Source organism: Peromyscus californicus, unplaced genomic scaffold, assembly GCF_007827085.1.
Source record: "Peromyscus californicus insignis strain IS unplaced genomic scaffold, ASM782708v3 Scaffold_14__1_contigs__length_90479793_seg_2, whole genome shotgun sequence".
Classification (NCBI taxonomy): Eukaryota; Metazoa; Chordata; class Mammalia; order Rodentia; family Cricetidae; genus Peromyscus; species Peromyscus californicus.
Genome location: NW_026294436.1, coordinates 77,598,126 through 77,612,721, shown reverse-complemented (window position 1 = coordinate 77,612,721; position 14,596 = coordinate 77,598,126). Strand labels below are relative to the sequence as shown.

General features: G+C 47.4%; 1 protein-coding gene across 6 annotated transcripts in view; it reads left to right on the top strand.

Annotated features, from left to right (window-relative positions):
- Positions 1–14,596, top strand: part of Hhat (hedgehog acyltransferase) — a 280,570-nt gene that overhangs the window by 123,283 nt on the left and 142,691 nt on the right. For 5 of the 6 annotated variants that reach the window (XM_052738051.1, XM_052738053.1, XM_052738054.1 and 2 more), the window contains one exon: positions 11,306–11,341. The exons of the other annotated variant lie outside the window; for it this stretch is intronic. In XM_052738051.1, the coding sequence (XP_052594011.1) occupies positions 11,306–11,341 (36 nt within the window). The remainder of the gene's footprint in view (positions 1–11,305; positions 11,342–14,596) is intronic. 6 annotated transcript variants of the gene reach the window in all.

The window sequence follows — 14,596 nt, the reverse complement described above, 5'->3', positions numbered from 1 at the left end:
TCTTTGAAACCTGTATAATTTTTGGTAGCATTCACTGGGAGAAGAAGAAGGGAGAAGTTTTGTGGCACAGGTGTCAACCTCTGAGCGCCTCATGAGGAGCCCTGGACTTAGAACAAGAGCTCAGGCCTCTTTCTGTTCTGAGGTAGAGGCCTCCCTGAAGAGGAGGACGCAGTGCTAGCTGTCAGGAGCAGGTGACTTCTGTCAGAGGCTCCAGGAGCAGTGGCCCCTGGCCAGCTTTGGCGTGGGCTGTGGTGGTCTGAGTATGAGCACTGACAGGAAGCTGCCGACAGCAGCGTGGGTTATGAGCAGCCGGGAACCTTTCGTCTGTGTCAGCTGGTCATCCTATTGCCTTTTGGGCTCAGCAGCCCCGACTGTGTGCCCTGTGGGCTCCTGGGGAGGCCGTCTGTGTCTTGCAGCCTCAGAGCCTCACACTGTGGCACCCCTCTGGTCTCGCCCTTATCCTCGCACCCAGGTATGCTGGATTGCCATGGGGTTCTTTTCCCCATTTTCATCCTTCCTCAGGATTTTGGTGAAGGGAATTTGGTAGACAGCTATTGAAGGAAAGATAGCCACACTCACTCAGATTAGGTAGGTCATGTAAGTAAAAAAGATGCCCAGGGAGAGACTTAAGAATTTTGCTACTTGGGCTAGAGGTATGGCTTAGTGGCTAAGATCACTGGCTGCTCCTCCAGAGGACCCAGGTTTGAATCCCAGCACCCACATGGCGGCTCACAACCATCTGTAACTTCAGTTCCAGGGGATCTATTGGCCTTCGCAGGTACTGAATGCACATGGTGCACAGACATACATGCAGGCAAAACACTCATACACATAAAAAGTAAAAATAAACACATCTTTTAAAAAAATCTGCTACATTACAGATCCTGGGAGCGGCTACAGAGTCATGGGGATCTGGATATGTGAGAACCTTGGAACCTTTCTTACGTCTTGGGTGGTCACATTGGGGAATAAAGGAAACTGGCTGGCTTATCAAGGCTCCTATGTATGATTATGACTCGTTTTGCAAGCCTTGAAGGTCTAATAGTATTAGAACCAAATGTTCAGCTCTCCCAGAAGAGCCTTGGTGGTTAAAATGATGGCACTGTGGCCATTTTCCAAGCCACAGTGGACATACTCATCATACACCTTGTGTGAGCAGTCATGCACCATGATGTGGTTCTCATAGCAGGATGGTGTAGGGGTGGAGCAGTTTTTGTAAAGATGATGGTGGATACGCTCCCACAGAGACGATGTATTTAGCTGTTACGTTCTCTTGGCCAAAGCCTCAACAGTTGCTTCTTGCAAGTTCCTGTGACCAGTTCCCAGAACCTCAGCCCTGAAGACTTAACCTATTTTTTGTTGTTTGGTTCTGTAGGCTCTGGATGTATCAGGCCCAGTTTAACTTATAAGTAGATACCCACATTTCTATGTCATTTTACCCAAGGAGTAAAAGGCTCAAGTTGAAGAGCCCAATTTCTCTTTGGAAACATTCAAGGCAATTTGGCAGAGAAACTACCCATGAACATGTATTTTTCTTCCCTTCAGCCTGCTGGTCCTGCTGGCTTCTCAGGCCTGGATGCTGTAAGAGCTTCTCAGGGTGGGTTGGGGAGGGCGAAAGTGTTACCACTTCTCTATTGTCTCAGGAGTGGCTTTCCCCTGTCAGTCACACTTCAGATTCCAACTAAAATGACCTTCTGTGGAGGCTGTTCCCAGCTGGCTTCCAGAGTGAGTACAGTAGATTTCATGTACTACCTGGAGAGAGCCTCTTACCAGAGGCCAACTTCCATTCACCCTTCTAAACCCAGCCAGGGTGCCATCTCCTCTGGGAAGCCATGTTCCAGCTCCATGTGGAGTGAAGTACACAGTCTTCTCCTAGCACCTAGGGCATGCTGGACTTATCTCTCATTTGCACCTGTCACTTTGGTTTGGACACTGTACATCATTTATATTTCTTCTGCTAGACTGGGCCCTGGGATTTGGATGTCCACTTACTTGGTTTATTTCTGCAGTGTTTACTACAATGCCTGATGTTCTAACGTCAAACACACAAGCTTCCTTTCTAGTCTCATTATGGTCTGTACACCCAGACTCACCAATTTCTGCCCTTTCCAGGTCTTTAGCCCACCTGGTGCCCGCACCTCCGTCTTTGCCAAACCCCTCCTCTCTTTTGCCTCGGCACCTCTGTGGTCTTTTGTGGATTGCTTTGGAGTTGGGCCGGGAAGTCAGAAACAGTTGTTGGTTTCTGGGTGGTGAGGTGGTGAGGAGTATCTCCAGGGAACAGAAGGCACCTGTGGTAGTTCTAGGGGCTGGTGGGGAGGGGCTGGGACAGCTGCAGGAAGCAGCTGCCTACACACCTGCAGTGGGAGCCTGTGAACTGCGTCTGCTATCTGCAGATGTTCTCAGCTCAGTCCCCAGCTGCATCCCGAAGTAGAGTGCCTCCAGTTCTTGGCAGAGCTTAATCTGAAGTCAGCTGAGAGGGTCTCTGGGAAGGGCCAACTTACAAACTTCACGCTCGAGGTGCAGGCCGGAATTTGGAAAGGTGAGATGCTGTCAAACACTCAGCATGCCAGTGTGCCCCCGACTCCTTCTGAGCCCTTCTCTGTGAGTTACTGCATATGATATTGTAAAAATTGACTAACTGTGGCTACGGATGTGGCTCAGGGGTTAAGAGCACTTACTGCTTGTGCTGACAACCAGAGTTCAGTTCCCAGCACCCATAATGAGAAGCTCACAACTGCCTAAATAACTCCAGTTCTAGGATATCTTCTTCTTCTGGCCTCTGCAGATGCCAACACATACATGCTCTCTTTCTCTCTCTCTCTCTCTCTCTCTCTCTCTCTCTCTCTCTCTCTCTCTCTCTCTCTCTCACACACACACACACACACACACACAAACAGAGACTAAATTTTTAAAAGTTGTTTAGTTAATCATGGTTGTGGGTTTTTTGTTTTGTTTCATTTTTGAGACAGAGTCACTGTGTAGCTCATGCTGGGCTGGAATTTATAATCCTCCAGCCTCAGTCACCCAAGTGCAGAGATTACAACCATGTGACATCGTATCTAGGTAAGTTATTGTTTAAATGAAGTTCTGCTCACCCCATCAGTTGCCCCTTTAGTTTCATAGGGTGAGGGAACCCTAATCCACAGTCCTGTCCTGGTCATTAGCATGATCTATAGTTATATTTTACCCCTCCCCCCAAAGCCATTGTTTCCCCTTAAGAATGAAAGAAAAATCTATTTCAGTCTGGAAATTATAAACACAACCCTTAGAAATATATTAATACTTAATGTATTAATTTATAATACATGAGCCATTAAAGAAAATCTCCAGGGGCTGGAGAGATGGCTTGTTGGTCAGAGAACTTGCTGCTCTTGCAGAGGACCTGGAGTTTAGTTCTGAGCACCCACATCAGGCACTTTATGCACTAGTTCCAGGGGGATCTGATGCCCCTTCTGCACCCCGGGCACTGCACTCACTTGTGTGCGTACACACTCGAGTGCACATACACATACACACAAGTTAAAAAATAAAATAAATCTTAAAAATGCTCTGAACTCACATTGGGCCACTTATAAATAGAGACTGATCATTTCCTCTTCGTTGGCTGAGTGTTTATGGGGCTTGCACTGACTGCCCTGAACCAGGCGCCGTTAGGCAGTCTGCCGGTTTCCTGGGCTGTGGAGTGGATATCCCAGACCCTTACTTTCTTCACCATCTGTTAGAGCCATGTGGCAGTGCCTCGTTTAAAACAAAAAAGCTCTACTGAAATATTAATTGTAGTATTAGTGGTGCAGAGTCGAGGCCCATATTTAGAATTTATTCTTTCACCATGTTGGCAAAGTGGAATCCCATTCATACCAAGTTTTGATGACTGGGGTAAATCAGCCTCGGGAGGTTTTTCATCCCTGCTGTCTCTGCACTCAAGAGGTCATTCTGGGAGTATGTCAGCTGGGGCTGCCTACCTTACCTGTGCCCCGGAAGGCCAAGGAGTGTTGGTCTTCTCCCTAGGTGGCAGTGGATGAGATGTAAGTCCCCTGTCAAAGCAAACAAGCAGATAAATGAAAACAGAGACCTACATGTAACTTGTGTGTGTTGGGGGTGCATTCCATGTCTATCAGTGTGCATGTGGAGGTCAGAGGTCACTATCAGGTGTCCTCAATCACTGTCCACCTTAGTTTTCACTTATTAATGTTATGTGTATGGCTGTTTTACCTGCATCCATGCACCACATGCATGCAGTTCCCACAGAGGCCAAAAAGGGCATCAGATCTCCTGGAACTGGAGTTATGGACAGTTTTGAGCCACCTTGTGGTTTCTGGGAATTGAACTCAGGTTCTCTGGAAGAACAGTCAGTGCGCTAAACTGTTGAGCCATGTCTCCAGCCTCCACCTTAGTTTTTGAGACAAAATCTTGCACTGTACTTTGAACTCACTATTTAGCAAGACTGGATGGCCAGTAAGCACCACAAATTAACCTGTCCCTGCCTTCCTAGTGTTGGGCTTAGAGGTGTATGCTGCCTGTGTGGCTTCCGTTTTCCTCCCTTCCCGCCCCTCCTCCCCTGCCCCTCCTCCCCTGCCCCTCCTCCCCTGCCCCTCCCTCTTTCTTTCTTTTCTTCCTTCCATTCATATGAGTGCTTTGTCTTCATATGCATCTTGTATACAACAAGTATTCCTGGTACCTGTGGAGGCCAGAGGAGGACATTGGATCCCCTAGGACTGGAGTTACAGAAAGTTGCTTCCTGCCACGTGGGTGCTGGGAATCACACCTGGATCTTCTAGAAGGGTAGCCAGTGTTCTTAACTGCTGAGCCATCTCTCCAGCATCTGTGCCTGGCTTTTTAAATATGGGTTTTAGGGGATTGAACTCAGGTTTTCATGCCGAGATGATATGACCAGATCCAGTTAGCGTATGATGTCATCTGAAACCTGCTTTCACCTTCTTCACAGTTTCCCCATCAGAGAGGTTGGGACAGAGAAACACGGGCTTTCTGCTCTCTGAAACAGGACTTCAGAGTGCACCAGGAATGTAGGCAAACAGATTCTGGTCTCAGTGATCTGTTTAATTTTGATTCCCAGCTCCTTGTCAGTTTTCACATTTGCAGGGATGTGAGTGCCAAACTTTGGCAGCCTGCTGGTGGAATAAGTGGGTGAGGAAATAAACAAGGTATGAAGACTGTAAACCGAGGGGCAGAGGCCAAGACTGAGGTCTGAGCCTGGTACCTTGCATTAAGTACTGCTTATGTGTTTTAGACTGAGTGGCTGTAATAGCAGTTGTTTCAATTCGCACCCTACTAGCTGTGGGCATGGCAATGCTCAGCCACAGCCTATCGCGGTTTTTATTTCTGGTTACTAAACAGCCAAAGTCAACCTGAGAGGAAGAATTAGGACTCTTTCAGGCAGGCAGCCTGTAGAACAGTGAATCCACTCATCAGACCCTTCCTGTGTCAGGCAGGGGTCTAAGTGGGATGTGAGACACACCTGTTCCCTTTAGTACACCTGCAGCCCTGGTGTCAGGGTGCACAGGCCTTGCTAGTGTGCCCTGTGAGGCTCTAATGAGACAAGCAGTCACAGTGGTGAGTGAATGAGCCATCCCGACCACGGGGAGCTGTTAGGGCAGGCACAGCCTATTCATCTGGGGACCAGCCAAGTCCTGCTGCTGTGGCAGTGAGCACTCAACTGAATCTGCTTCCTGAGAGTCCCCCAAACCTTTGAACCCAGGACCTTGCACATGCCAGGCAACTGTGCTCTGCTGTGGAGCTACCCCACCTACCCTTGGTCCTGTTTTTTTTTTTTTAAACTTGTCTTACATTTTAAAAACATTAAATTTCACTTATTGGGGGAGGTCAGCACAGGTATGGAAATTCAAGAACAATTTACAAGAATTGATTCTTTCCTTCCACCATGTGGGAACTGGGGTCTGAACTGGAGTCTTCAGACTTGGTAGCAATCTTGCCAGCTCCTGTTCTTACTACTGTGGGATGCCTTTCTGTATGCTGTGAATATGTGTGGCTTCCATTGGATAACAAATAAAGCTGCATTAGCCTATGGCAGGGCAGAATGGAGCCAGGCGGGAAAATCCAAAAGAGATAGGGAGAGAAGGGTGGGGTTAAGGAGATATCAGCCTGCCACCAAAGGAGCAAGATGCCAGCAGACCGGTAACACCATGGCCACGTGGCAACATCTAGATTAATAGGAATGAGTTAATTTAAGATGAAAGAGCTAGCTAGCAAGAAGCTAAAACCATAGGCCATACAGTTTGCTATTAATATAAGCCTCTGAGTAATTATTTTATACGCTGCTATGGGACCGTGGGTGGGAGAGATTTGTCTGGACTGCTGGATAAGGCAGGACCTAGAAATTTCCGGCTACATTTTACTATGTAGCTCTGTCTGGTGTGGAACTCTCTGTGTAGTCCAAGCTGGGCTGGAACTCATCCTCCTGCCCCTGCCTCCATACCCAGCTCAGGGGGACTCTGAGATCACTCCCAAGCCTCCTGTTAACCTTTTGTTGTCCATGCTTGAGCGGTGACCAGAAACTTGCTGCCTTATTAGGATATTGCAGATTCCTAGAATATTCTCTTTTATGTCAAGACAAATTTTGCCTCTCAGAGTTCTGTTTTATAATGTGTCTGATTTTGAATGTTTAATTTTTAAACACTCAGTAGATGATGCCCTTAAAGGTAGTGTCTAGAAATGAGCTCCTGGTACACGTAGGGGGAGAGAAGGTGGAGATCTTAGTTGGTGGACTATCCTTCCATAGGACAGGACACCAAGAAGGAGATGGAGCTGATCTTCCCCATGTATATGGGGTACCAAGAACTGTCAAATTTGAGGAGACATAAAGAATAGTGGTTGCCAGGGATTAGAGGAGAATTGATGTTTAATAGGAACAGAGTCTCAGTTGGGGAGATGGAGTTCTGAAGATGGAGGCCGCGATGGACACACAGCTTTGGCAATGTGTTTTGAGGGGAGTGGGTTTGTTGTCAGGGGTTGAAGCCAGCGGCTTCACAGTGAAGCCCCTTCTGTTGCTGAGTGTGACTTCTGCCCTAGTGTGGATGTACTTAATGACACTAATGTGTATGCTCAAACATGGGGAAGATGGTAAGTTTTATTCTGTTATCACCCCAAGTTAATTATAAAGAGGAACAGTCTTGGTGATTTACAGCTCTCCCAGTAGGTGAACCATTTTCCAAGTTCTGCTTGGCCACTTTGTTCCCTCAGTCTGGACACAGGCCACCAGGCCTTGCTGTGGGGGACCCACAGGAAGCCAGAGACCTGGGTCACTGGTGTGAGGCTGAGCAGAATGAGGCAGTCCAGACTCTCAGAGCTGTTCTTCAGCCACTCCTCCTGCCCTCATTTGCCCTCAGCTGTTCTCACACTCCTCCAGGGAAGTGACAGTCACCTCTCCTGGACCGCAATGACTCCTGTGACCTCCTCTCTTATCATCCACCCAGTCTCTTCCTGACAACCAATTTGATCTTTTTAATTGACATATTGAACTGTACCACCTTCTTGTCTTCCCAAAACATAAAATAGAACAAATTCATGAAAAAGATGAATTCTTTTAGAATTTTGTCTAAGTCAGGGTTTCTATTGCTGTGAAGAGACACCATGACCACGACAACTCTTATAAAGGAAAACATTTCACTGAGGTGACGGCTTACAGATCAGAGGTTCAGTCCATTATCACCATGGCAGGCAGACATGGTGCTGGAGAAGGAGCTGAGAGTCTTACCTACATCTTGCAGTCAACAGGACATGGTCTGTGACACTGGGTGGTATCTGGAGCATAGGAAACCTCAAAGTCCACCTCTGTGGTGACTCACTTCCTCCAACAAGGCCATAACTACTCCAACAAAGTCAGACTTCCTAATAGTGTCACTCCCTATGAGCTTATGGGGGCCAGTTACCTTCTAATCACACCTGCTCTTCTTTGAAAGTCCTTTACTGCTTCCTGTCAGTGCTCAGGTAGAACCCAAGCTCTTTGGTGCACCTGACTCCTTAAGGTCTGGTGCCTACTCCTCTCTTCAACCTTGCTGTTTCTCATTTCCCCTTACCACCTAGCTCCAGCCATGCTCACCATCCCAGCGTGGGGCTTGCTCTCCTTGGAGACGCTCTGGACTGGATTTTTCCTTTGGGTCCCTGAATGTCTGCCCCTTTCTGATCATACAAAAACTGTTCCCTCCTCAAACAAGCCACAGCTCTAGGGCCACACAACGCTGGTACCTTGTTTGTATTTTGTTCCCAGTAGACCTTTATTGACACACTAATTATTTACCTCTTACAGCCAGAATGTGAGAGCCATGAGAGTTGGGGACTTTGTTTTGCCACTGACCTGTGACCAGGGCCCAGGTCAGTGCACGGCACATAGAAGATCAGTGCATGGCACATAGAAGGCATGAATTAGAAGGCATGAATATAGTATTGACTGAGCGAATGAGTGGCCACACAAAGAAACCTATCAGTAGAAGGAGGCAGTATGTGAGAGGCTGCCCAGAACTGACTGGAGCAGGTATTCCCGGTGCTCCAGTCCTTGTCTTGGTCACTGCGAGATCTCCCTGATCCTGCTATCCAGGCACTGTCCCCTCCCCCAAAGCCCATCCCCACAGCTTGCCTGCTGCCCTGCTTGGGCCCTGGGGCCATGTGCCCTCTTCTGGGCTGTGGTGATATTGTATTCCCCAATATATCGTGCACCCTAATAAATTTATCTGGGGTCAGAGAACAGAACAGCCACTAGACAGACATAGAGGCCAGAAAATTGTGGCACTCACACCTTTAATCCTAGCATTCCAGAGGCAGAGATCCGTCTGGATCTCTGTGAGTTCAAGGCCACACTGGAAACAGCCAGATGTGGTAACAAGAGCCTTTAATCCCAGGAAGTGATGGCAGGAAGCAGAAAGGTATAAAAGGCGTGAAAACCAGGAACTAGCCTGGTTAAACTTTTAGGCTTTTAGCATCAGTTCAGCTGAGATCCATTTGGGTGAGGACTCAGAGGCTTTCAGTCTGAGGAAACAGGATCAACTGAGGAATTGGGGAGGTGAGGCAGGTGTGGTTTGTGTTCTGTCTCTCTGATCTTCCAGCATTCACCCCAATACCAGGCCCTGGGTTTGTTTTTATTAATAAAAACTTTAAAGATTCATGCTACACTGGGCTGCATTGTGAGGTGTCTTAGGTCCTTTGTGTAGAGCATACTTCTCCTGCTGAGTTATCTGGCATGCCCATGAAAACTGAGGACTCCCGTGTACCAGGTGCCATGCTGAGCCATATTTCTGCATTATATCACTTGATTCCTGTAATTCCCCTATGGATAGGGTCTTTCCATCCTCCCCCTGGGAGCTGCAGCCCAGCAAGTCACATGACTTTCCAGAGCCTGCCAGACACAAGCCCCCAGGGCGCTGCTGGCTCCTGCAGAGTGTTTGTGCTTAGAGGGACTGAGGATGCCTGAAGCCAGGCAGCTGTGTTGAGAGAAGCACAATCAGGTGGAGAAGGGGGAGGGACCGGTTTATGAAGTGAACAGCACTTTCAGGTTAGGAACAGTGAGAAACAGTGAGAGACTGTGTCTTTGGGGGATGCCTGGGGCATTGGAGGAACATGTGTGCTCAGAGGAACTGAGGGAGCAGGCAGCTGCACTGGAGCAGCAGAGGCCGGGGTCAGGTGGAGATGAGGCAGGATGGTCTGTAAAAACATAATGCACTTATCTATTTGTTTGTTTATTTGCTGTTAACATTGAGAAGCCATGAGCCGGTGGGTGCCTTCAGGGGGTGCCTGGAAAGAGCTCAAGGATCATGTGTTTCAGCTCTGACTCCCAACTGTGGGTTCTCCTGGCCATGGGCTCAGTGTGGATTACTTAACCTCTGAACTCTAGTTCCTTCAGTTATAAACAGGGCCACCAGAGCCTGTCTCAGCAGTTATGGTGTGCACAGCTGAGCAATGAACATGGCACTTGCCACATTCTATATACTCAGTAAGTGTTGTGGTCTAAATGTGGAAGGCCCCACCCTAGGCTTACAGGTTTGAACAGTTGAAAGGTCTCCAGGCGGTGGTGCTGTTTTCGAGGGTTGTGGAACCTTTAGGTTATGGAACCCTTAGGAGGCTCAAGAGATTCCTGCTAGATGTGTTCCAGGCAGCCACACTGGAGGCTTTTTTCCGCAGCCATCCTCCAGGATTGTAAGTTTACGCTCATTATTTGTGGTGTGGATATTTAAGTTTTAAAAAACATTTTAAAATTTTATGTGTATGAGGAGTGTTTTCCCTCTATATATGTCTTTATATCACATGCGTGCCTGCTGCCTGCAGAGGCCAGAAGAGGGTGTCAGATCCCCTGGTACTGGAGTTATAGTTGTGACCCAGTTTGCGGGTTCTGGAATTCGAACTCTGATCCTCTGCAAGAACAGTCAGTGCTCATGACTGCTGAGCCGTCCTTCCAGCCCCTGTGGTGTGGAAATTTGCTTATGTGAAATTTTCCTTCAATATAATTTTAGAAAGTACCCAGTGTCAATGTCAAATGAAATGAAATGAGTCAGTGTCCCTACAGGCAGACCTCCCTTCCCAGCACTTCAAATCTTTTGATATTGTGGCATGACACTGTCTTTGTCATTGTTCATTCTCAGCAACTACACCAAGTTACAAAAACAAAAACAAAACCCTCATAATGTTTTAGGTACGATTACAACTTTGTGCCCGGGCCATGTCGGTAGCTATTCTTGGTCCCGTGTGGACTGTGCAGCTGAGTGGTGTGGGGAAGGCTTTGTCCAGGGCTCAAGAGGCCTCAGCACAGGAAGGTGCCCTCCTTCTATAGTCTGTGCTCAAGGCAGAACAACTCAAGGCAAGGACAGGGTGCTTGCAGGTGGAGCGTGGCAGGAAACACAAGGATCGGGCTCAGAAGACCGCAGTAACCCACCCTTCTCCCTTCCACTGTGTGGCTCTGGGCTTTCAAACACATTTCATTTAGTTTTGGGTAGATGAACTAGTAACTAGTGTTATCAAAGGACCTTCGTACCACAGTGTAGAGGGTACATGGGCATTCATCACTTGGGCTTTATTCTCAAGAGAGCTCAGGTTTGCAGGCACCCATGCATTGGAACCATGTGGCTTAAGAAAATTTCTGGGCCTGTTCCCAGAGCTGCTGAACGGGACATTGGCGGTATGGCCCAAGCCTCTGCGGCAGCTTGCTGCTGCTACTGCAGGGCCACACTTCAAGTACCCCAGGGTAGTTACACTTCCACAGTGCTTGGAATGTAAATTATCAAGTCTACCATTGCTGTAAACATGTTTTATTCATAACGCTTGTTTTGTCTCTTTTAATCAGGTATTTTGATGTTGGACTACACAATTTCTTAATCAGGTAAGCCAGTGCCTTTTGTTTTAATTCTTACTGAATAGTGTATCTATTATGGAAGGGTGCAAAGGGGGAAACCTTAGCAAATGAATTAGTAGTTGAGTTACTTGGCAGGAAAACATTGCTAGCACTATGTGTGTGTTCGCCACAATCTCACATGAATAATCACTCAGATCTGTTTATATCGGAAGTGATAGTTAACTGCCTTATGTTGCTGTGATAAAACACTGACCAAAAGCAACTCGGGAAGGAAAGGTTTATTTAAGCTGCAGTCCCACCTTAAAGGAAGCTAAGACAGGAGCCGGAGCAGAGACCACGAGGAACATGGCTTACTGGCTGCTTCTTCTGGCTTGTTCATTTAGTTTTCTTATACAGCCCAGGCTGATCTGTCAAGGGATGGTACTGCCCATTATAGGCTAAGTACTCCTAAAGCAATAAACAATCAAGAAAATGTTCTATAGACATGCCCAAGGCTGATCTGATGAGTCTTCTCAAGGGTATCAAGTTGACGGCCAGAATTGGCCATCACATTTACCAAAGTCTTACTTCCATCCACTGGGCCACTGGAAAGATAAATGAAAAATGAGCTTTATTGGCTCATGTCAGACATTCAGTAGTCCATTTGACCAGTTCTCTCCCGTTGAGTTTAATCTTTCAAAACAAAATCTATCACCTGTTTTACAGTCATGGAGATATGATCTGTGACCTAGTGCAGATATAGACCTATAATTGAGATTATAGACAGTAGTTTATAACTTAGTTTATTGGTGATTTTTACCAGAGTTGTGTTATGGAGCAGATTAATTTCACATAGCTATGAAATTAAACAAGTTAGGTGGAAATAAATACACCAGAATATTGACAGTGCTTATAAAATGTATATGATTTTGAAAATCAACTTTGTGGGCTAGAGAGATGGCTCAGTGCTTTAGAACACTTGTTGCTCTTGCAAGAAGTCCTGGGTTTGATTCCCAGCACCTACCTGGTAGCTCACAACCATCTGTAACTTCAATCCCAAGGGACCCAATGCCCTCCTCTGGCTTCTGTGGGCACCAGGCACACACATGGTGTACATACATACAGACATGCAGGCAAAATACTCATATGTATAAAATAGTGAATCTTAAAAAAAACCAACTTTTCTGTGTTTTCTAAAATTTTTGTAGTGATCACCATTCTTCTACTAATGCTAAAAAACAACTGAAATGCCCGTCAAAATGTGTGAGGGAAGAATGGTTGTGGAGAGAGTCGCTGTAGATGAAAGATTGTGAGGGGACCAACCGTCAACTGGAGAGTTTTGCTAAACTCCAGTCATAGTGGCTTTGCATGTCGTGTGGTGGTTCAGCTTGCCACAGTGCACGACCTCTTCCCTACTGCTGAGATGCTGACGGGAAATGTCACCTGTGTAGAACCTCTGTGTTGGGCTGCATATGGCAGTGTCCAGCAGGGGTCAAGCCTTCCTTGTCCTCCTTTCCGAAGCCTCCTCAGAGGCTGTGCTTTGAAATCTCTTCAGTCTGCCTCACATTTGGGAATGTGCAATGTCTTGATTTTCTCCAAGATGGTAAACACAGATGATACCGCGTGAACCTGAGACGCAGCAAGGGTCAGAACAGCATCACAGGAAGGATAATGAACCAGAGAGACACAGAAGAGGTGACAGGAGAATTCCAAATCTAAGTAGATTATAAAAAGCTGTCTTGGAAGACATCCAGGAATAGCAACCCCTCACCTTCCATCTGGGCATGGAACCCAGGGTCTTGCTGGGTAACACTCACTGCTGACCTACACCTCCAGCCTAGTGTGGAGTTTGAACTTGATGTTTTGGTACTTTGTACTCTCATGGAACTGTTCCCACAATGCCTTGTGGTAGACACAAGTTGGTATTTATTTTCTCTAGTAAGTTTCTTCAGAGCAGGGGTCAAGTCCTAATCATTTATCAGTATTCAAGTTGAGATTAATGGTATGGGATGCACCTTCAAAAGCATTTGTGGTGGGAGTGAAATGAAGTGTGAGAGAGGAGGAGGGATGTTAGACTGGGAGAATCTGCTTCTGCAGACATCGAGCCTGCCATGTGCCTCCTACAAGGATGTGTCTGGATGCTGTCATTTGGAAAAAAAAAAAACAAAGCAAAACCCGACATTGAACTGGAAGATATTCCTACCTTATCCTTGTCAGTTTGTGGCTTGACTGAAGGATGGTCTGCCCTTTGGGTCTCACTCTCACTTCTGGACTCCGGGCGTGTGGGCTGTGGAGGAGAGAAAGGCAGGGCTATGCTGTAGCTGGTGCTGGGTCCCTGGTTGGAGCTTTTTGAAAGGCTGTAGCTAGTTACTCAGTGTTTGAAACAAGCAGGCTTGGGGAGGGAGGCTTCTCTCTGCCCTGTGAATCCTGGGGCAGCCAGAGCAAATAACACACATTTGCTTGTGGTTGGGGAGTGAGTGACATCTCCCCTTCTTCTTAGCACCCCAGTCTCTGTGAGCTGGTGTTTTCATCCTCCACTACAGGATGGCATCCCCAAGCAAAGGACTTCAAGACCCCAGCGGGCCTCTTCCTGGCTCCCTTTCCTAGCTCTGGAGTAGAGGAGATGGATATAGCTGGTTGCTTGGAGCAGACTGGGCCTCTTCTCAGGAGTCCCAGGGTGGACTGCTGTGGGCTACCCAGCTCTCTTCCTTCTAGCTTGGGAGGTTAGGCATGAGAGACCAAGGGTGTTTAAGGTTGGACGCACTGGTAAGAACTGTTTCAGTGGACCAGCAACGCTAAGCCAGACTGCAGAGGGTGCAGAGCAGCAGGCCAGAAGGAACAGCTGTGACGGCTCTTAGTTTTGCGCTGAGGAGGAAGGAGAGAGCAGCTGGTGCAGAGGGCGGGCTGAGTGGGTTTTACTGTTTTGGTTTTTTCAATGAGAAAATGCTGTTTAGCCAGAGGAAGATCCAAAGCACCTTTAGACACAGAGAAAGCTGCAGTGTCATCTGTAGTGCACCAGAGAGGAGTGACATTTTCTGTAGATACAGCCCCAGAGGAAATCTTATGCGCCTAGGAGAGAGAGAGAGAGAGAGAGAGAGAGAGAGAGAGAGAGAGAGAGAGAGAGAGAGAGAGCGAGCTTCTACTCGAGGGTTCTTTCCAAGGGAAGATATATTCCCCCTTGTAAAGGAGGATGTGTAAAAGGGATCGGCACCACCACTTTTGTTTCTGTTCCAAGAACTACTTGCCGGCTCCAGGAAGCTCCTGAGGTGTTCTCAGGGTTGGCGAGCTCTCTCAGATGCTCGG